The sequence below is a fragment of the Pangasianodon hypophthalmus genome, chromosome 27 (genome assembly GCF_027358585.1).
Source record: "Pangasianodon hypophthalmus isolate fPanHyp1 chromosome 27, fPanHyp1.pri, whole genome shotgun sequence".
Taxonomy (NCBI): Eukaryota; Metazoa; Chordata; class Actinopteri; order Siluriformes; family Pangasiidae; genus Pangasianodon; species Pangasianodon hypophthalmus.
Window position 1 is genome coordinate 1488742 of NC_069736.1, and position 21024 is coordinate 1509765.

General features: G+C 38.2%; 2 protein-coding genes across 9 annotated transcripts in view; both read right to left on the reverse strand.

Annotated features, from left to right (window-relative positions):
* Positions 1 to 6618: 6618 nt before the first annotated feature.
* On the reverse strand, positions 6619 to 10367 carry si:dkey-251i10.1 (uncharacterized protein LOC100038774 homolog). The gene is made up of 4 exons (XM_026922218.3): positions 10131 to 10367; positions 8420 to 8906; positions 8144 to 8284; positions 6619 to 7200 (listed from the first exon to the last, which is right to left on the reverse strand). The coding sequence occupies exons 1-4, from the start codon at positions 10239 to 10241 to the stop codon at positions 7043 to 7045; spliced, it is 897 nt and encodes a 298-aa protein (XP_026778019.2). The 5' UTR covers positions 10242 to 10367; the 3' UTR covers positions 6619 to 7042.
* A 7961-nt stretch (positions 10368 to 18328) lies between these two features.
* The window catches only part of prrc2b (proline-rich coiled-coil 2B), a 30812-nt gene continuing 28116 nt past the window's right edge, over positions 18329 to 21024 (reverse strand). For 5 of the 8 annotated variants that reach the window (XM_053230331.1, XM_053230333.1, XM_053230332.1 and 2 more), the window contains one exon: positions 18329 to 19849. In XM_053230331.1, coding sequence (XP_053086306.1) covers positions 19679 to 19849 — 171 coding nt within the window. In that variant the 3' untranslated portion in view covers positions 18329 to 19678. The remainder of the gene's footprint in view (positions 19850 to 21024) is intronic. The other 3 variants (XR_008301103.1, XM_053230334.1, XM_053230335.1) reach the window with 2 other exon arrangements.

Consider the following 21024-nt stretch of genomic DNA (forward strand, 5'->3'; position numbering starts at 1 on the left):
TTAGTGTAACCCTAACTCTAGCCCTAGTTTAATGTTAGTGTAACTCTAACTCTAACCCTAGTGTAACTTTAGTGTAACTCTAACTCTAACCCTAGTGTAACTTTAGTGTAACCCTAACTCTAGCCCTAGTTTAATGTTAGTGTAACTCTAACTCTAACCCTAGTGTAACTTTAGTGTAACCCTAACTCTAGCCCTAGTTTAATGTTAGTGTAACCCTAACTCTAACCCTAGTGTAACTTTAGTGTAACCCTAACTCTAGCCCTAGTTTAATGTTAGTGTAACCCTAACTCTAACCCTAGTGTAACTTTAGTGTAACCCTAACTCTAACACTAGTGTAACTCTAGTCTAACCCTAACTTTAATCCTAGTGTAACTAACCTCTTACCCTAAATCTAACCCGAGCACAGCCCTAGTGGAGCTCAAGTATAATCCTAAAACTAACACTAGTGTAATCCTAAATCTAATTTTATGTACTATATTTTTCATGCACTACACGTGTACTTTAACTGATATCGGTCATTAAAATGTTTAAATTCTGCTTCACAAACCTGTATCATTTACTGAGTGAAGTATGTTGAAAACTGGAGGCTCAGATCTCAGCTCAGGAGCGTGACAGGAAGAAACTAAGTGCACTCCTGTGTTCGTCTTGGCCTCCCTAACGCACGGTAGGAATCTGGTGAAAATCGGAGAACGATGATTTTTTCACTCAAAAAAACACAAAGGCTAACCCCTTACCATTTTTTTGGGTGAAAAATTCAACGTTCTCAGATTTTCACCAAATTCACACTGTACGTTAAGGAGGTCAAGACGAACACAGGAGTGCACTTAGTTTGGTCTTGTCACGCTCCCGAGCCGAGATCTGAGCACTTAGGGATGTCAGTGTATAGAGAGGGAGCGAACTTGCGTTATAGCAGCTATAAACAGTCGTTCCCTCACCAGCCTCTCTTTTTTCCTCTCTTTTATTAATAAAACAAAAAAGTAACCCTAAATCTAACCCTAGTTTAACCCTAACTCACACTGTAGTGAAACCCTAACTCTACCCTTGGTATAACTTTAATTTTAACCCTAGTTTATCCCTAACTCTAACCACAGTCAACCCTAGTGTAACCCTAACCTTAACTCTAGTTTAACCCTAACTCTAACCTTAGTTATCTCAGATCTCAGCTCAGGAGCATGACAGGATGAAATTAAGTGCACTCCTGTGTTCATCTGGACCTTCTCAATGCAAGATGCGAAAATCTCAGAATGTTGATTTTTTCGCATGTATTCGTCTTGGCCTCCCTAATGCACAGTGCGAATTTGGTGAAAATCGGAGAACGTTACATTATGTAATTGTTATGTAACTCTAGTGTAACCCCAGCGTAAATCTAGTATACCTATAGTGTAACCCTAATGTACTTCTAGTGTAACTCTAGTTTAACTACTGTAGCACTAGTGTAAATCTAGTGTACCTATAATCTAACTGTAATGGAACTCTAGTGTAAAACTGTGTGCACCTCTAGTGTAACCCTAATGTACCTATAGTGTCACCGTAATGTAATTATAGTGTACCTCTAGTGTAACCCTAATGTAACTCTAATGTAACTCTAGTGTACCTCTAGTGTAACTCTAATGTAACTCTAGTGTACCTCTAGTGTACCTCTAGTGTAACCCTAATGTAACTCTAGTGTACCTCTAGTGTAACTCTAATGTAACTCTAATGTAACTCTAGTGTACCTCTAGTGTAACTCTAATGTAACTCTAGTGTACCTCTAGTGTAACCCTAATGTAACTCTAATGTAACTCTAGTGTACCTCTAGTGTAACCCTAATGTAACTCTAATGTAACTCTAGTGTACCTCTAGTGTACCTCTAGTGTAACCCTAATGTAACTCTAATGTAACTCTAGTGTACCTCTAGTGTAACTCTAATGTAACTCTAATGTAACTCTAGTGTACCTCTAGTGTAACTCTAATGTAATTCTAATGTAACTCTAGTGTACCTCTAGTGTAACTCTAATGTAACTCTAATGTAACTCTAGTGTACCTCTAATGTAACTCTAGTGTATCTCTAGTGTACCTCTAGTGTAACTCTAATGTAACTCTAGTGTACCTCTAGTGTAACCCTAATGTAACTCTAATGTAACTCTAGTGTACCTCTAGTGTAACTCTAATGTAACTCTAATGTAACTCTAGTCTACCTCTGGTGTAACTCTAGTGTAAAACTGTGTGAACCTCTAGTGTAACCCTAATGTACCTATAGTGTCACTGTAATGTAACTCTAGTGTACCTCTAGTGTAACCCTAATATAACTCTAATGTAACTCTAATGTAACTCTAGTGTACCTCTATTGTAACTCTAATGTAACTCTAATGTAACTCTAGTGTACCTCTAGTGTAACTCTAATGTAACTCTAGTGTACTTCTGGTGTAACTCTAGTGTAAAACTGTGTGCACCTCTAGTGTAACCCTAATGTACCTATAGTGTCACTGTAATGTAATTATAGTGTACCTCTAGTGTAACTCTAATGTACCTCTAATGTAACTCTAGTGTACCTCTATTGTAACTCTAATGTAACTCTAATGTAACTCTAGTGTACTTCTGGTGTAACTCTAGTGTAAAACTGTGTGTACCTCTAGTGTAACTCTAATGTACCTCTAATGTAACTCTAGTGTACCTCTGGTGTAACTCTAATGTAATCTTAAACCTAACCCTAACATAACTCTAATATAACTCTAACCCATCACTTTTTCCAACTTGATTAAATAAACTCATTTCAAGTGCTGTGTAATTTCTTTAAACTCTCCACTGCTTGTTTCTCTCACTACTTACCTTTTCCTGGTGGAAGAAAAGGAGACTAAAATAATTATTATAAATTTTGATGTATTTTTACCCTGTAATTGTGATATTAAGGCAGTAATAGGAAGATTATTCAGAACTCGATTCAGTCTCTAAAGCGTGATAATGTGACAGTGGCTTTTTCCTTTTTCTGTAATTATCTCCTTGTCAGAAAGCCAGAGGAATAAATTAGCACATAGATGCCAAAAAAGTTACTGAGAGTAGTGCTGTGTGTGTATGTGTGTGAGTGTGTGTGTGTGTGTGTGTGTGTGTGTGTATGTGTGGCATTTGCAGTGAATGTAGAACATGGTGTGTGTGGTGGAGATCTTGTGTCACACACTCATGAGCTGAGAGGAGTGAGGCATTTCTGGCATCTCTCACCATCTCAGCCTGTGTAAATATTAGCGCAGAGTCAGTTCCTGTGCTACATAAAACAGATCCGATGGCTCCACACACACACACACACACACACACACACACACACACACACACACATATATATATATATATATATATATATATATATATATATATATATATACAGTATATATACACAGACACACACACATAGGGATTATTTTTCCCCAAGATACTGTCAAGCTAGGGTGTGACAATACGATCCAGTCACAGGACGATAATTAAATACCGCAGTATTTATATATTTCATATGTAACATTTTTAGATGTGTAACACCTCAAAAACCTGCTTTCTGAACTGCTTGTGGTCGGAAAATTTGATGCTCGTCATAAAATTGGCTAGATGTTTTACAAATATACACAAAATAGCTGTTTGGTTGGTGCTTGTAGAACTTAGGCTATTGTTATTTACCATGAATAGCACTAAAAAGACCTAAAAGTGCTGAAAAAAAAACTTCAAATAAAAAAAGACCTCTTCAGTTATCCTCCTGTATTTGGTGATCGTAAAGCTTCTACTAATAGGAACTCAAAAATCTGCTTTAATGCCTTAAACGAGCTACGATTTCTTGATCAGATTAAAGTAATTTAGCAAAATTTCACTTTTGAAATATGAATTGTAAGATGGAGGGGCTTATATTTTCCAATTTGGAGGACAGAAACTTGCACTGTAACTGGATTTAAGACTCGCCACAAGGGGGTGCTCTAATGAAGCTATAGATTCAAATTAAATAACAGAAATCGGTGTTAAGATTGGTTGTTTGATTTACGTTACATGATCCGCTACGTAATAGCTACATACGCTCTCCAGAAGCACCGACGATCTCTGCTACTTTCTTCCACACTTTATTTTTATTCGTAACATCTCTATACACATTTAACAAGAAGGCATATATGACAGGATAAGACGAAACCACGGTTAGAAGCTATTCTTCTATTTTTGTGCATCAAGCTAATTGCAGGTTGGAACTAAATTTGCAAGCAGGGAACTGAAGAAACCTTGGACCACACGTGCCATAGGATTGGTCGAAGGAATCATTTGAGACAATCATTAAGATCTGTCACTTTAGAGTGCACATTTAATTTGCATAAAATGAAGAAAATCTGAATTTGAAAGTCGCTTTCTCGCTGAAATCGTGGCATCTTGTCACACACGTGCATAGAAAATGAACAATCATGTGTAGTGCTTTGTCGCCTTCTGGTGTGAACACCGAGTCAAAAAAAAGACGCAGCATCATTTATGGTAAATTTGAAATTGCGCAACTGCTGCTTTAACGCTCATTTGCATATAACATCGGGCGCGGCCCAAAACCCAACCCAAAACACATAAAACAGAAGATTAGCATCAGATGAGGATGACTCAGAGTTTACCTGAGGTGTAGCCTGAGGTGTGGATCAGAGTCAACGAGCCTGAGCAGGAGATACAGACAGATAAAATGTGTCATCAGCACGCACAGTTCGAGTATCGGAATTTTATCAGAATCAGGGATGGGTTTAAAACAAACAGTGAAAGTGTCCTAATGATGTAGAAATCATTTCTCACTTGCACTATATCTCATGTGCACAAACAGTAAGGGATTAGTAGCAGCAGGTGAAGGAGGAGGAGGAGGAGGAGGACTGAAGTCTAAAGCTGTGGATCTTCTGCAGACATTATCGCCGGAAACACACACACACACACACACACACACACGCACATGCAGGAATTACGGCGAGGACTCCAGGCGGTGGTGTGAGCACTCGAGGGAAGCGTCATCAGGCCTGAGCAGGACATAACGAGGGTTAAATATAGCAGCGGTGAGCTGAGAGTAAATCCACTTCACGCAACCAGAAACCGTGGAACGAGTCCAGCGAGCAGCGTGAGCGTAATTTATATGAATGGTTTCACTCAATAAGAGACTCTACGATTCCACTATTACTCACCGCGTGCTGAAACGTTGACGTCACGTGGGCCGGGCTCGTAGTAAATCTGAATTCCAGGGAGATTTAAAGGCTCTCTGATGCCAGGAAGCGCACCTTAATGAAGAAAATCCGGCGTCGCTTTGGTCCAATCACCACAAACACGTCACAATATTCACCACAGAGAATTCTGATGCTTTAAAACACAACTATAAAACCATAAAGAGACTGTTTTTGGGTAGCGTTGGAGTTTAATGAGATAAATTCTGCTCCACTTGGTAGGCAGCAATGATTGTCTGTGATATTACAGAAACTATACAAGTAATAAACCACTGTGTGTTGTGCTGTTTCAGGTAAATAATTAACAGCAGGATGGTGTAATGAAGCGGAGTTTCTGTTACCACCCAGGAGCTGATTATTTCCTTTAACAGCACGTGTTTTATTCCTATTATACCACTACAATCTGCCATATATAATATCACAAGCTTGTATTTATTAAAGCACACTTTTATGTGAAAGCAATCCCAGAATTCCCACGACGCAGCCGAATTCTCGAATCCGATTGGTCAGAAAGAGTTGCTTCACTTACAGTAATGCAAATCATGGGTTTATATTAAAGTGCTCGCTCTAAACCGTTACGGTTTCTATAGTAACAGCAAACTTACACGGACTTGAACAGCGGACGCGCCACGAAAACAGATTTAAATAAAAAAAGAAACGAGTGTAATCATTAATACGCTCATGTTTTAGCGTTTATGGAAGGAGTCTCCAGTGTCAGAGCTTTGTAAGAGTAAAGCTGTAAATTTTTAGCTTTTTCGACATCTTCAGGACAGAGTTGATGCTGCTTTTTTTTTTTTTTAGGTTTCTCAGTAACATGACAAGCTGCGTTCTTTCAGTCTAATTAACTGCAATAAAAGAAAGAAAAAAAACAGAGGCTCACGAGGGAACGACTGTTTATAGCTACTATAACGTACGGTTGCTCTTACTCGATATATATATATATATATATATAGACATATTAAAGCGCTCGGACAAAGCAGAACGAAACTAAGTGCACTTCTGCGTTAGTCTTGACTTCCTTAACGAATGGTGTGAATTTGGCAGAAATCTGAGAAACTTTTTGCCCAAAAACACACCGTTTTTTTTTGCAAAAAATTCGACTTTCAGATTTTCACCCAATTCACACCATTCGTTAAGGAAGTCAGGATCTGAGCTTCTGATTTCCCAAATATTACACTTCACAAAGAATACAGCTTAAAAATGTTTGAAAATGTAAATAAATTTAAAAGGGTCAACTGTTAGCAAATAAACAACCGTTGTAGGAAAATAATCAACGTCAGTAACGTAGTAACAGTGACTCGGCTTCGTCACACCGCACAGTCGCTGATTCTTTTCCTATAACAGCATGACACGATGTGTGCTATTCCTTTATGTCACTGAATGAATATGAATAAAAATGATTTCAAAGAGAAAGAAAGAGGCATTCAGGTTGTTGTTTTTTTTTTTTCAGTAGGTTGAATTTATTCAAGTCATGATTTAAAAACTGACGGAGTGGAGAACAAGGAGAACACATTCAGGACTTTCTCACATGTAGGAATGAGGAGTGAGGATGAGTGGTTGGGACTGGGAGGGAAAAAAAAAATGATGAACAGACTAAGAGAATGGCTCTCTCACTCACACTCTCTCTCACACACACACACACACACACCATTTAAATAAACACCATCTCTGTATTAATCAGAACCAGCAGCAGTACTATTCGCGCCTCACTGAGAAGGCAGAAGAGTCCAGCCAGAACAACAGGTTTTATGTTACATGGTTTAACCGTTTTTTTTTTTTCTTCTAGTTTTCTCCTTGTTTTGTCGGTGAACTTTACATTATATAAAAAAAAAAAATGATGATGGACCAGAAGGGGACGTTTAGATGAATTTCTTGAGCTCGTCGTACAGGACGAGAACGAAGGCGCCTCCCATGCCACGGAGCACGTTGGACCAAGCGCCCTTGAAAAAGGCCTTCGATCCTTCGTCGCGTGCGATCTTCTTCCAGCAGTCGATGGTGCCGGTGTACATGATGTCAGCTGCGAACACAACGGCAAAAAAAAAAAAAAAGTTACGTACACGACAGATTCGACTAACTGCTTCGAACGTTATTGTTTTATTTGTTATTACAGAAAAATTGTTATCGTTGATAGTCGTATTTGATCGACAGCCAATCAGAGGAAAGCCTGGAAAGAAAAATGATTGCGATTGGCTGAACATAAACAGTGAAACAAACGGGACATAACTGACATCGAGGTAAATAAAAAGTGCATTTTTTTTTTTCATGAACTAAAAATTAATCACACAGTGAAGTACTGGACCATCAGCTGACGTTTAATCCATCTACAGATTTATAGTTAATATTTTTAATCTAAAGTCTAAGCACTAAACAGGAAATCCCTCTTAAAGCTGCAAAAGTCACATTTTAAAAATTTCTTACTTGTACAAATAAAGTGAAACATGTAAAACATGATAAAATAAAAGTTCAAGTATATTAAGTGGCTGAGAAAACATGTCTGGAAAACTGACTTACCTTCAAACATTAAAAATAAATAAATAATTAAAAAAAAAATAAACACAATAACCATTTAAAGTTTTAACTATTGTGGGATTTTTAGTGACTCTAGGATTGTTAAAAAAAAATTATTCATAATAATAATTTCTTTATTACGCAGGTTTGCCTTCATCTTGGTCTTTTATCGTGTAATTTTATTACCAGTATCCATGACAACCGTTTCTTTATTGATATTTCCCCCTTTAGTGTCATGTTAAGCATTCTGCATATACGAGTCACCTATAAATAATAAATTGACGGATGTTCGTGTATAAGTATCGCGCAGGACACGGAGCGGTTGAGGATCTGCAGGAGCGACACCTCGGCTCTACGCTCGGGATAAACTCCGCCTCGCTTCGAAACCGATTCGGATTAAATGCGTCGGATTATTAGGAGCAACGTAGCGGTGAGGGTTTGCGCGGTTTTACCTCCTTTGCGGCCGGACTGCATCATCATGCGACGTCTGACCGTGTCGAATGGGTAGGACGCGAGACCGGCGACGGCGGTTACGGTCTGAGCGATCATCCAGCTCACCACGATGTGGGTGTTCTTGGGGTCCGGCAGCATACCTGCGTGTAAGAGATAAATAGTAGTGAGGTGTTTTTAAGGCTCCTCCTCCTCCTCCTTCTCCTCCACCACCATTTGCCTACATGTGAATAAGATGCAAAGCGGGACGGAAACCCAGCCTGCGATCCGTGACTCACCCTTGGCGGTGTCGTAGATGCCGAAGTACGCGGCTCTGTAGATGATGATTCCCTGCACGGACACGTTGAAGCCCTGGTACAGCCCCTTGAGGCCGTCGGACCTGAACACCTTGACCAGGCAGTTGCCCAGGCCGGTGAACTCTCTCTCCGCGCCGGCTTTGCCCACGTCGGCGGCCAGACGGGTTCGGGCGAAGTCGAGAGGGTAGACGAAGCAGAGCGAGGTGGCTCCGGCGGCGCCTCCGGACGCCAGGTTACCGGCGAAGTAGCGCCAGAACTGCTTGTGCTTGTCCACGCCGTCCAGGAAGATCTTCTTGTACTTGTCCTTGAAGGCGAAGTTGAGGGCCTGCGTAGGGAAGTACCGGATCACGTTGGCCAGGTTGCCTCTCCAGAACGACAGGAAGCCCTGCTCCTTAGGGATGCGCACCACGCAGTCCACGATGCCCTTGTACTGCTTGTCGACTGTGATCTGCTTGCTGGCATGCTGGACCTGCGGACAGAGATCGAAAAATAGGTTTCACTACTTCCTGTCCATACGACCTTGTGACACCGATCGATCAATAAACTCAAAAGAAACGTGATCGTTTTCTTATATTCAGCACTTCTCTGTAGGTACTACTGAAATATTTACATGTACAGCAGAGCGGGAAGCGCGACTTCACCCGATCACATGACCTTCTCGCGTTCAGTTTGACCAGAGCGCCTGTTTTTCTCGGCGCCGTGCTGCTCGAACACACCTGAGTCTACAGCTGAATACCTGAACCAGGTGTGTTCGAGGCGGGAAAACATAAAAACACCTTCAGCTGTTCAGACGTTTCTCCAAACCCCGATCATCAACATCACATTAAGGATCATTAACATGATAACCTTGAGTATATATATATATATATATATATATATATATTTTAACCAAGTGATTGTTTTTAAGGCTTCAGTTAGCTTTTATTAAACACTGTGCTGTAATACAGAAGGTATGAACCTGTATTATCACACTATGTAGTGCACCTAGATAGGGAACAAGAGGTCAGGGTGAAACTCTCTCCTTCCTACGACCTTGTCGCTGGAAATCCGTCTTAAAGTTTACCTACAAAATTATATTTCAGCTCCAGACTAGAGTTGTTTGTTTATTTGTTTGTGTTTGTTTGTTTATTTGTTGATTAAACGCAGTATGGAAGCTCTAACACAAGCCTGTGTGCTGGAAAGGGAACAATTACATAACGCCGCTCTCTTCCTGGTTTAACAGCTTGAATCAAAGTTTTTTAAAAAATTAAAAACTACCTATCTTTTTTAAGACATATATCTAGATATTTAGATATTATTATAAAGATTACAAATGAGACAAAGTGATGTGATGCTAGTGTGGTGTTTTTAAGCTAGCAAGCTATCGCTATCGCCACAATGTCATGCCCTCTTGAATGAGAAAGAGAATGAGAAGCTATGCTATTCTATGCTAAGATATGCTAAGCTAAGCTATGCTATTTATGCTAGCAATGCTAACAATGCTAAGGTTGGAGGGCATTGACGTAAAGGTTAGCAAGCTAGCTAGCGAAGAAGGTGTCAGAAATAATAATCTTAAGATGTATTTTTTTAAATCTGACTAATGTATTGGGTGTGAGGAGTGCAGGCGGCGGAGGCGGCGGCGGAAGAGGCGGAGGAGGCGGCGGTGATGCTGGCGGAGGAGTCGGTCACCGAGCCGACAAGATGCCGGGCATACCTGAAGGAGAAGCTTCACTCTCTCGATGGGAGCGACGGCTGTCTTGGAGATAGCAGCGGCGATTCCTCCGGCCAAGAAATCCTTCGCAAACGAAATTGCAGTCTCGCTCATCTTGGATGTTTGTTTCTTTACTTATTTTTTAAAAATTATTTAATTAATTTTTTTTTTTCTTAAACTTCCCCGCCGCTGCTCACTGGCGCGCGCTCGCCTGCTCCGTCGAAATGGCCGATTTATACGCAGGCTTAAGGATTTTTTTTTTTTTTTTTTCCCCCTCAGTTCTCGCGAGAAAAAAAAAAACAGCGCGAGCATCGTATGTCCTATTGTCATTGGTTCGTAAGGCGATGGCGTCATCGCCCCCTCTCCTCCCTCTCCCCCTCCCCCTCCCCCTCCCGCCCCGTCCTCCTTCGCCAATGACAATAAGAGGAGAAAGAACAAACGTTGACGAACACACACTAGCGCACTACGCAGTGTAGTACGCGTGCGGTGCTGTCGCCATGGTTACGCGCAGCCGCGTTCTATTCCTGCGTACTATCTAGTATGCAAGTAGGCGTGAAAGGGTTTGAACATTGTGTACAATTACACACGTTCAGATTTTTCTTTTTTTTAAAAATATATATTTACATACTTGTACATTTTGTTTTGACCAGATGAATAAGTAAATACACTCAACACTATGACTTCTGCTTATCAGAGCCAACCTTTTTTATTTTTTAATTTTTAAATCTAATTTAAATTAAAAACTATGTTACAAGATTGTACAGCATGCCCTTGCATACTACATAAAAATATATGTACACACTACTGTTACAATTATTCTATTTATATTTTTCATATACATAATTTCCTATATACGTATATAATTTTATTATATAAAGTCCTTACTTTTTAAATTCTTTTCCTGATACAGAAATGCATACTGTCTAAACCTGTATGCTGATAACAAGGGTATTCATAGATTTATATTTATATTCATATTATTATGAACTATGAGCTATTTTACAACGACCTCTAGGAAAATATTAACATCTTGGGTTACAAATGTTTGCTTTTTTTCTCTCTCTCTCTCTCTTTTATATAAACTCATAACTCCATGTGAGTTATATATCCGTAGAGCCTCAATGAACCTGTGAGATTTTCAAATAAACTTTATTCCAGTGACACTGTGAGGATTATATGACCTCGTCTCTGTCACATGACCTGCGTGTCCACTCTGTGTCCTGCCAAGTTATATATCTTTAGTGCTGTACAAGGGCCATGAACAGTATGGACATTCTCAGCTGACGCTAAAGCCTAAAGCGAGCCAAGAATAGAGTTGAGCACAAGGCCTGCTGTCCCGTGTCCTTCACAAAAGAGCGCAGACTCGAGGCCTGCTGTCACTCCAGAGGTCAGGCCTGAGCTTCAGCTCCCTCTAACACAAACCACAGGTAAAATCACAGTCTTAATAAACCCTAGACTTCCTACTAGAAGGTCAGATTGGAGCGACGGGTCATTGTGTGTTTTGTACACACATCAGTGTGTGATCCTGAACGAGCCGGTTTGCTTTGTGAGAACATTAAATCAGGAAAGTTGCTTTGACTTTGACGTGTCCCTCTGTCCACCCTGACTCTGACCTCTGAGCCGTCCACAGGAGCTTTCTGATTTACTCAAAAGGAAATGATGGAAAAGTCCTTTAGTGCTACTTCCAGGTTTGATAGGTTTGAACTTTGGCACTGAATATCTGATGGACGCAAAATCTGCTTTAATAGTTAACCACATTACAAAATCCAGTTATTACTTTTATTTGTCCTGCTTGAGTGTCAGGTTGTGTAGAAATAACACTTATTCTATCAAAATTCCTTATAACATATATTTGTAATTCCTTTTTAATAAATTGATTTTTTAAATTTTGTTATTACACAATTCCCAGCAGTTCTCTAGATTCAACAGTGAATCTTTTTCTATTTTCTGCTAAATAGTTCAAACACAACTTTCTTTGTGTTGAAAGTCAATCAAATCTGTTTAAATCCTTTAAATACACAAACACTTAAATGCATTTTTATATATCTCTGCTCTTGTTATGATTGTTTATTGTCAGGTAATTCATTCTTATTTCATTTCTTTATACGCTATTTACATTATTCTATTAAAAAGAATTCACCCTGCAATTTTTAAACAACTCTAAAAATGAAATAACATTTACTTTACAACATTGTCACACATAAATATAGTGTTTTTCTCAGTGTTACATTAGTACATACATTTTTAAATTCACATTACATTTTATTAATAAGAAAAATAATAAGGTGACTTTGGAAATAAACCAAATGCAGTTTGTCTGGTGGAAAGTTCTACACCATTATACACCTGTCTTTAGGGTTCGACTGTGTGAGAGTTTCCCTTAAAAGGAGAACATGAAGAACGCTTTAGGGCTAAAAGGAAACTCGGTCTTTTCAGAGAAGGACATGGCACTCTCAGGTCATCTCATGTCATCCTCAGGGTTTCTATTTTTATCTGTCAGAAAAGCAAAGAGCAGAAGAATGTCACATAAGTGAAAGTGTGCAGTTTTAGAATCTTAGTTAAAATTATTAGTAGAAATTATTCAAAAATTATACTTAAGTTAAAATGTCCACACTCAAATGCACTCGAACATTTAAAAGCCAAAAAAGAAAATGATTTTAAATAAAATTTGAAGGAAAAAAAATCCAGTATGATCTCTCTCTCTCTCTCTCTCTCTCTCACACACACACACACACACACACACACACACTCGTAATTAGACAAATGAAAAGTTAATCAAGGAGAAAAGCGAATGACAAATGAATTGTTAAATGTGACAGTTGCTATTATTATTGTGTAGTTGCTACTGTACTATTGTTTTGTACAGAAGTCAGTATTACACACTCACACATACAGATATACGACATATTACTGCTGCATGTGAACTCATTACTGTTACTACATGTTACTGTAATATTGTTTTGCACAAGTCAACATTGCACACTCACACATACAGATGTACATAGTCTATATTTCTATATATATATAATCTATATTTCTACTTCTGCAACATAGCTACACTTTATTATGTTTGTTTGTATGTGTATGTCTATTTTTATTTTTATTTTCTACATAGATTGTACTTGTCTTGGCATTCAGTGTGGACAGCAAAGAAAGAATTTCATCGTACAGATACTTGTTTTTCCTCACTGTGCACATGACAATAAATGCTTTGAATTGAATTAAATTGAATTGAATTGAATTGAACTGAATGAGGCGGCGTTCATAAAGCTGCAATACATGAAACAGGCGCCGGAGGGCAGCAGAGAGTTAAATAAATGGGAGTAAATGAGAATAAATGGATTCTTTTATTCACATAATTCAGTACATTTCTTAAAATAAAAAAAATAAAATTCCTAATAAATGATGTTGTATGTTTTTGTCGCAATTCTATAAAATAAAACTATCATTATATTGTATTTTCTGAAATTCCACCACATTAAAGTCTAATAATCAAGTTTGAAATAAACAATAAAAAAAAATAATTCTGATTATCTTCCGGTCTAAATAAGTAAATAATAATAAAAAAAATACTCCTGACATTATTATTATTAATACTTATTATTAATTCCCTAAATTCCCTTTTGAGTGAAAAAAAAGAGCATAAATATATATTTAATAAATCATATTTTCCTTCAATTCCTCTAATATCTCAGAGGCAATGAAATAGAAATTTAAATCCGAGTTTAAAGTAACAGGATTAAAGTTAACAAGTTTACTGTAAAATTAAAACCAGGATTAAATAATGGCTTAATTACAATTCTGATTATTAAAAAAAAAAAAAAAGTTTAAAGTTGATTAATAGATAAACTTTCAATAGATTTAATCCAGGATAGATTTTAATCTCTGATCATGCAACTCCTTCAGAATGTTTTTATCTTTTTTCTGAAGTCATGAAGATTGTGTATTCTGTCTTAAAATGACTCGAGGTAGAATTATTAATGAAAGGAAAGTGTTTCTTTATTTGCATAATACAAAACATATACAAAAAATACAAACCTAGTAGTACATTTTTTCACTTTAAAGAAGATACAGAGGAATAGAATCGATGTATAAATATGAGAAGGGATGAAATGTCATGAGAAACAGATGATCAGTATCAGATCTGAGCTCCTGAGCTAATAAACAGGTTTTCACGGTCACCAGGCGCACGACATCTCGGACGCAGCGTCACTGTTTCGCCTGATACGAGTCGGAGACCAGCCGAATTCTGATTGGGCGTCATCGACCTGGTGGCCACGCCCCAGGTGGGAGGGGTTTCGGAAGCTCTGCTGCTTCCCTCTGAAGACTCGAGGCCTGGAGTTCATCTGCAAAAAATAAATAAATAAATAAATTCTAACACAATGTGACTCCTCAAACTTCATAACCGTAATTAACGTAGTAAAATATTAGAATATCAGACCTGGACGAAGACGGTCGTGTTCATCTGCAGTGTTTCCACGCGCTCCGTTAGATGATTTAGCCAGTCCACGTGGTCGGCGATGGACTGACGCAGATCTTCACCGTTCTAAACAAAACACAACGATTTAAAATGAATAAATAAATAAAATTACACGAATAAGAACTGAGTTTTCAAACAGTTCCACTGTAGCTAAGGTGTAGCTAATGTGTTTTATACAGTATATGGAGTTTGTCTTTGTGGGCGTGGCCAGATAAGATCAGCAAAGCGAACGATCTGTACTAACTCTGCTACTTCTTTCCAGGCTTTATTTTTCTTCATAACATTTCTATACACATTTAATGAGATGTCGTATACGACAGGATAAGATGAAATCAAGTTTTATTCCATTTTTCCGATTGAGTCAAACAGTAAACAGGAACTCAAATTGTGAGCGGGGAAGCGAAGAAAAGTCGGACCACGCTCACCACAGGATTGGCCCGAGGAATCGTTCAAGACAATCGCTTGGATTTGTGTCGTAGAAAATGAACGATTACCCGTCGATACCCGTGGCATCGAATCGTTCAGGAGCCGAAAGAGTCGACTATTACTGGTGAGCCGAGTCAAATGATCTGACTCAGTGACAAGAGCTGAAAATTTGAACTTTTTTTCAACTTTTGGATTCTTTTGAAAGCCGCTCACCCCGGAAAGGTTTTCTTTCAGCTCTGCAGCAGCCAGACGGACGTGTTCCAGCTTGTCGATCTGCTCCTTTAGGCGATCCTCCAGCTCCTGCATCATCATCAGACCTTCATCCATTCTCCTCGCCTGTTTGCCCACCATCCTGCTGCAGACTACTAAAACACACACACACACACACACACATATATACACATATATTATATATAAACAGTTCAAATGGGAGTCGGCTCAAAGAATCGACTCTTTCGTCTTTTCACCTACTATAAAGTAGATGTGTCGTTCAGGAAAGAGTCGATTCTTTGAGCCGACTCCCATTTGAACCGTTTTCTACCTTCTACCTTATCTGTTTCCTTACCAGCACATTAACAAATCCTTTAACTTTTTTAATAATATTTCTGTATGAAGTGCAAAAGAAGCAAAACAAAGGTAAATATATTCGTGCTATAATGTTATAATAACTAAAACAGAATCACTGAACATCTCGATTCCTGATTCATTAACACACAACAATGAAAGAATCATTCATTTCACTCCACTGGCGGCTCTTTTTCATAATAATTCACCAAATCTAGTGTTATATTCTCTAACTATGCAACAGTTAAGAGGTTAAATGTAAACATAACTCGTTAAATCACTTACTGAATAGCAGTAAAGACGCCACAGAAAGTTTTTCTCTCAAGTTTGCTCCAAAAAAAATTTTGGGAATGCAGCCGGGTTGCCAGATTTCCACTCTTTTTCCCTCCACAGTGAATACAGCCTCAAAACGCGAGTATAAATCAAAATAAAATTAAATAAATCATTATAAAATTATAACCTGTAGTTGGTTTTAGCTGTACATGTACCACATAGGCGTGAACTTAGATTATGTAAAACGTCCTGCATCATATACATAAAATATTTCGTTTTTGTTGAGCAAAAGTTCCGTTTTGTTAATTATATCAATCTGGCAACACTGTTGAATCGCCGCGCCTCATGAAGCCACGTCACCGCGCAGCGGTCCTATCAGAGAGCAGCTCTGGCGCACGCGCGGAATAAAGCTCTGTGCTAGTGCACTACAAACAGCAATGAAACATTTCCTCCTGCACACTATATAGTGCACTTTATATCCGAATGAGAAGTTATTTGGGATTGAACCCTAACTCATCTTTTTCATTTAGCGTTCAGTCCACAAACAAACAAACAAACAAATAAATAAATAATACAAATGTGATGCGATTAAATGGATAAGATCCAAAAGTTTTAAGACTTAAAAAAACGAACAAAAATGAATAAATATGGGCCAATTAAAAACAAACAAAAAAATGTAATAAAGGGTTACTAAATAAACAAAAAAAAAATAAATTAATTTGATAAATATAGTGCCTGAATGTTTGAAAACTTTAACAAGTTAAAAAAAAAACTAATAATAAATAAATAATGCCCAATTAAAAGAAAAAAACATTAACAGGTTAACAAATAAACAAATATGTGAACTAAATGTATAAATAAGGCCAAATTTAAACTATATAGCAGGTAAGTAAATAATTAAATAAACTAATAAATAAAGCCAGAATGTTTTAAAAACATTAAAAATGGTTAAACATAAAAAAAATTAAATAACTAAATAGTTTGATTTAATAATTGAATAGATAAATAAAGCCCACGTCTTTAATACGTCAACTTTAATAGCTGGATAAAATGTAAACAAATAAAGCCATAATAATAATAATAATAAATTGCATATATGATGTATACAAGATAAATAATTTAAAAAGATGTTTTTTTTTTTTGTTGTTTTTCCACCAGGTTTCTCGGTGTGATTTGAAGAAAAGTCCAGAAAAGCAGAGAGGATCCAAAAGCTGCTCAGAAGAAACCCAAGATTTGTCTAAAATTACAAAATATAATATTTATATAAATGATTGTAAAGATAAAAGATGGATGGACATGACGTTAGAGAATATTTCTTGCATTAAGAGAGAGAGAGAGAGAGAGAGAGAGAGAGAGAGATTTTAGTTACTTCTGATAAATATCTTCGTCTTTATTTAGTGCTCGAGGTGCGACGACTTCACGTCCCTGTATAAATCCATCATCCACCATCTTTTACTGCGTCATTACGCAACTTTATGAAGCGATTATAAATCGACACACACAGGAAAAGCTTCACAGGAACACAGTCTTTGAAAAAGCAGTTTGCTTTATTTCATTTTTTTTTTCCCTTCTCAATGAGATCATTATACAAGAGAAAAAAAAAAGAGCAATTATGATTCACATCTCTGAAAGCAGAGGATAAACAACATTTAAGGATAAAGAGGCCGCTGAAACCGAGGAGCTGCCCGTACAACAGAACTTAAATACGTAGAAGGAAAAAGAAAGGCTGGAGTTTACAAAGGAAAGACGTGAGCCTGTACAGTTAATGAAGCGGGTCCGATGTACGCCGATCAAATTCACTTCTCAAACAGGAGGTGGAGAAAAAAATAATAAAATAAAATAATAACGTCCCGTTTGTGGAATAGGAAAAGTCTTTTACGCGATCCTCACGTGTTCCACAGCAGGCAGGAGGCGCCTCTTTTGTTTTTTTTCTTTTGTTTTTTTTTATTTACACCGGCACAAAGTTCTTTTGTTTTTATTTGTCTGTTTTTTTTTTTCCTTTTTGACAGCCAAAAGCACCTTTTTTAATTTTTCCATGTTTGTGGGATGAGATGCTCAGCTGATATCCTCGTGAAGTGAACACTGTGTGCGTTTCCCCCTGAAGATTTTCACCAAAACACGTGACCAATAATTAAAAAAAACAAACAAAAAAAAAAAAACATCTGGTGGTAAAAATCAAGGTGTGTTTCTTGTGAAATCCATTAAATCCCCCGGAGAAGGCGTTAAAACACTGAAAACACAGACACCTTTCATGTTTATCGTCTATTAGGGCTGGGCGATACATGACCACGATATCGATATCGCGATAAATTTTTATCAGTAACAGATTGGATGTTAAAGGTGAAGTTTGTATTTATTTATTTATTTATTTTTTAAACAAACCTTTAACAACCACTTCATTTCTGAAGAACCTTTAAAAAATGATTTTCCAATATCGTCATGCTTCAGATCTGATTCGTTTTTTTTTTTTTGTTTTTTTATTCCAGGCTTTGAAATGTATTTTTCTGGCCCTGAAACTAAGAGCTCCGCCCCTTTTTGCCTTAAAAAGCGACTAAACAGACACTTAATGCAGTCGTGATTCACCAGGAAGGCAGCAGAAGGCGCTAAACGTTAATCTTTTACAGTCTTTCTTTTTTGTTCATAACCGACGTCGTTACAACTAAAATACTTGTGCAAAAAAATATCGTGATGATACTTTTTTTTTGTGACATCACCCATCCCTAATGCCTATACAGCAACATATCCGGTCAGCTACTGGATAAAAGAGGGAAGAAAAAAAAATTTAACGCTGAAGTGCTCTACGTTTACACACACACACTCCCTTAAGATTTCCAACAGCTCAAGAACTACATCATGAAGTTCTCTCACACACAAACACAAGCACTTACACTCCTTTACACACTAACACGTTACTCAAAAGACCGAGAAAAAAAAATAATAAAAATTTAAAGATTACATTTGCACATGAGGGGAAAGAAAATTAGAAATAAAATTTAAAAAATAAGCTTCAGTCTTTTAGGAGTTTCCGTGTTACATCTAGAACAAAAATCCTCAAATTACGGAGTTGGACAGAGTTTTTGTTTTATTTGAGTAAAAGGTGCCCTTTCATAACAGAGCAAATAGGCGCTGATTATGATATTTAATATATTTATTTAAAAAAAAAAAAAAAAACAAAACAAAAAAAAAGGGGTTAAAATTCCATGGTTTCCAGTAAAAATGACACTGCAGTTCTTAAACAAGACATGTTCATCGATTCTCTGCCACGCCGATCGAAAACTACAGCCCGACCTCGCGGTTTTGGCGAAAGGGACGAAAGGGGCCACGAAAGAACTCACCGTGAGGCTTTTTTCTTTCTTTCTTTCCTTCTTTTTTTTTTTTTTAAATCTTCGTCGTTCTTCTTCTTGAAATGGAAAATAAATAACGAGGATCTTGAAGAGAGTCTGCTTAGAAGAGTCCCAAGCTATCACACGTCTATGTATATTTATATATATATATAATATAGTATACATTTTTATATATAGATATATTTATATATATATATATATATATCTCTCTTTTTACGGTGCTTTAGCAGGAAGTGTCCCGTTCTGGTGCTCCTGTGGTTCAGTCTGTGGTCCAGTGAAGGATGAAGGACGAATGACAACCAAACTAATATGAGAGAGAGAGAGAGAGGAGAGAGAGTGTGTGTGTGTGTGTGTGTGTGTGTGTGTGTGTGTGTGTGTGTGTGTGCGCGCGTGAGTGTGTGTGTGTCCTTGGTTCGAGCTCAGAGCCTCTGTATGATGAAGTGAAGGGTGTGTGAGCTCCGTGATCAGGCTTTGCTCTCCTCCACTTTAACGCTCTGAGGTTTAATGGCTCCAGTGCGGTTCGCCTTCCCCGGTCCGGCTGCAGCGGCCTCCTGCAGTTTCCCGGGAATCACGGACGTGGAAGAGGACACCTTCAGATCGGACACAACCTGCCGAGCCTCACGGAGGACCTTCACCTGCGGTGGAACGACGGAGAGAGAGCATCAGTGCCGTAAACGCGCCTTAAACAATACAATACCATAACGAAGTCATTAAATTCTGACCGATGGAGCGGTGTGAAGAAGCGGAGTTACTGTTACAACCCTGAAGTTGATCATTTTCCTAAAACAGCCTCTAACCTCCTGTTTAATTCCTCTTTACACACACACACACACACACACACACACACACACACACACACACACACACACACACACCTATTCAGAATCAGTGTGAATAGTTTAATAGTTGATATAAACACCATCAGTGCACTGTGAGCGTTTCCCAAACCACACAATTAATCATTACATACGTCTCTGTCAGTCTATCTATAGGTAAAGTGACACTGATATTAAGAAAGGTGTTATTGATTGACTCTCTCTCTCTCTGTTTTACTTATTCATGCAGAGTGTGTTTAGGTGATGGAGAGAGAAATGGAGAGAAAATGAAAAAGACAGGAGATACAAAGGAAGTAAAGGAAGTAAGAATTAAAAATACAGACAGATAGAGACAGAGAAAGACAGAAAAGGAGTGAGAGAGACAGAGAGACCAAGAAGGAGAGAGGGACAGAGGAGGAGAGAGGGACAGAGGAGAGAGGGACAGAGAAGGAGAGAGGGACAGAGAAGGAGAGAGAGGGACAGAGAAAGAGAGAGACAGAGACAGAGAAAGAGAGAGAGAGAGAGAGAGAGAGAGAGACAGAGAAAGAAAGAGAGAGAGAGAGAGAGAGAGAGAGAGAGAGAGAGAGAGAGGGACAGAGACAGACCGAGGCAGAGAAGGAGAGAGGGACAGAGAAGGAGAGAGAGAGAGACCGAGACAGAGAAGGAGAGAGAGAGAGAGAGACAGAGACAGACCGAGGCAGAGAAGGAGAGAGGGACAGAGGAAGGAGAGAGGGAGAGAGAGAGGGAGAGAGAGAGAGGGAGAGAGAGACAGACTGAAGGACACAGCAATTTGCCAAGGGTTACAATTTAACTGATTGAGGAACTTTTTAATCCGTTTACAGTTTAAAATTGTTCTCACTTGCGTTACAGAAGCTTTAAACCACAGGCTCCCAGACCAGGTGTGGGGTCACCTGACTTACAAATGGAGTCATGAGAGAAACTCACAACCTCCTTATTTGTTTCATTTCATTCATTATTTCACAAATTAATATTAG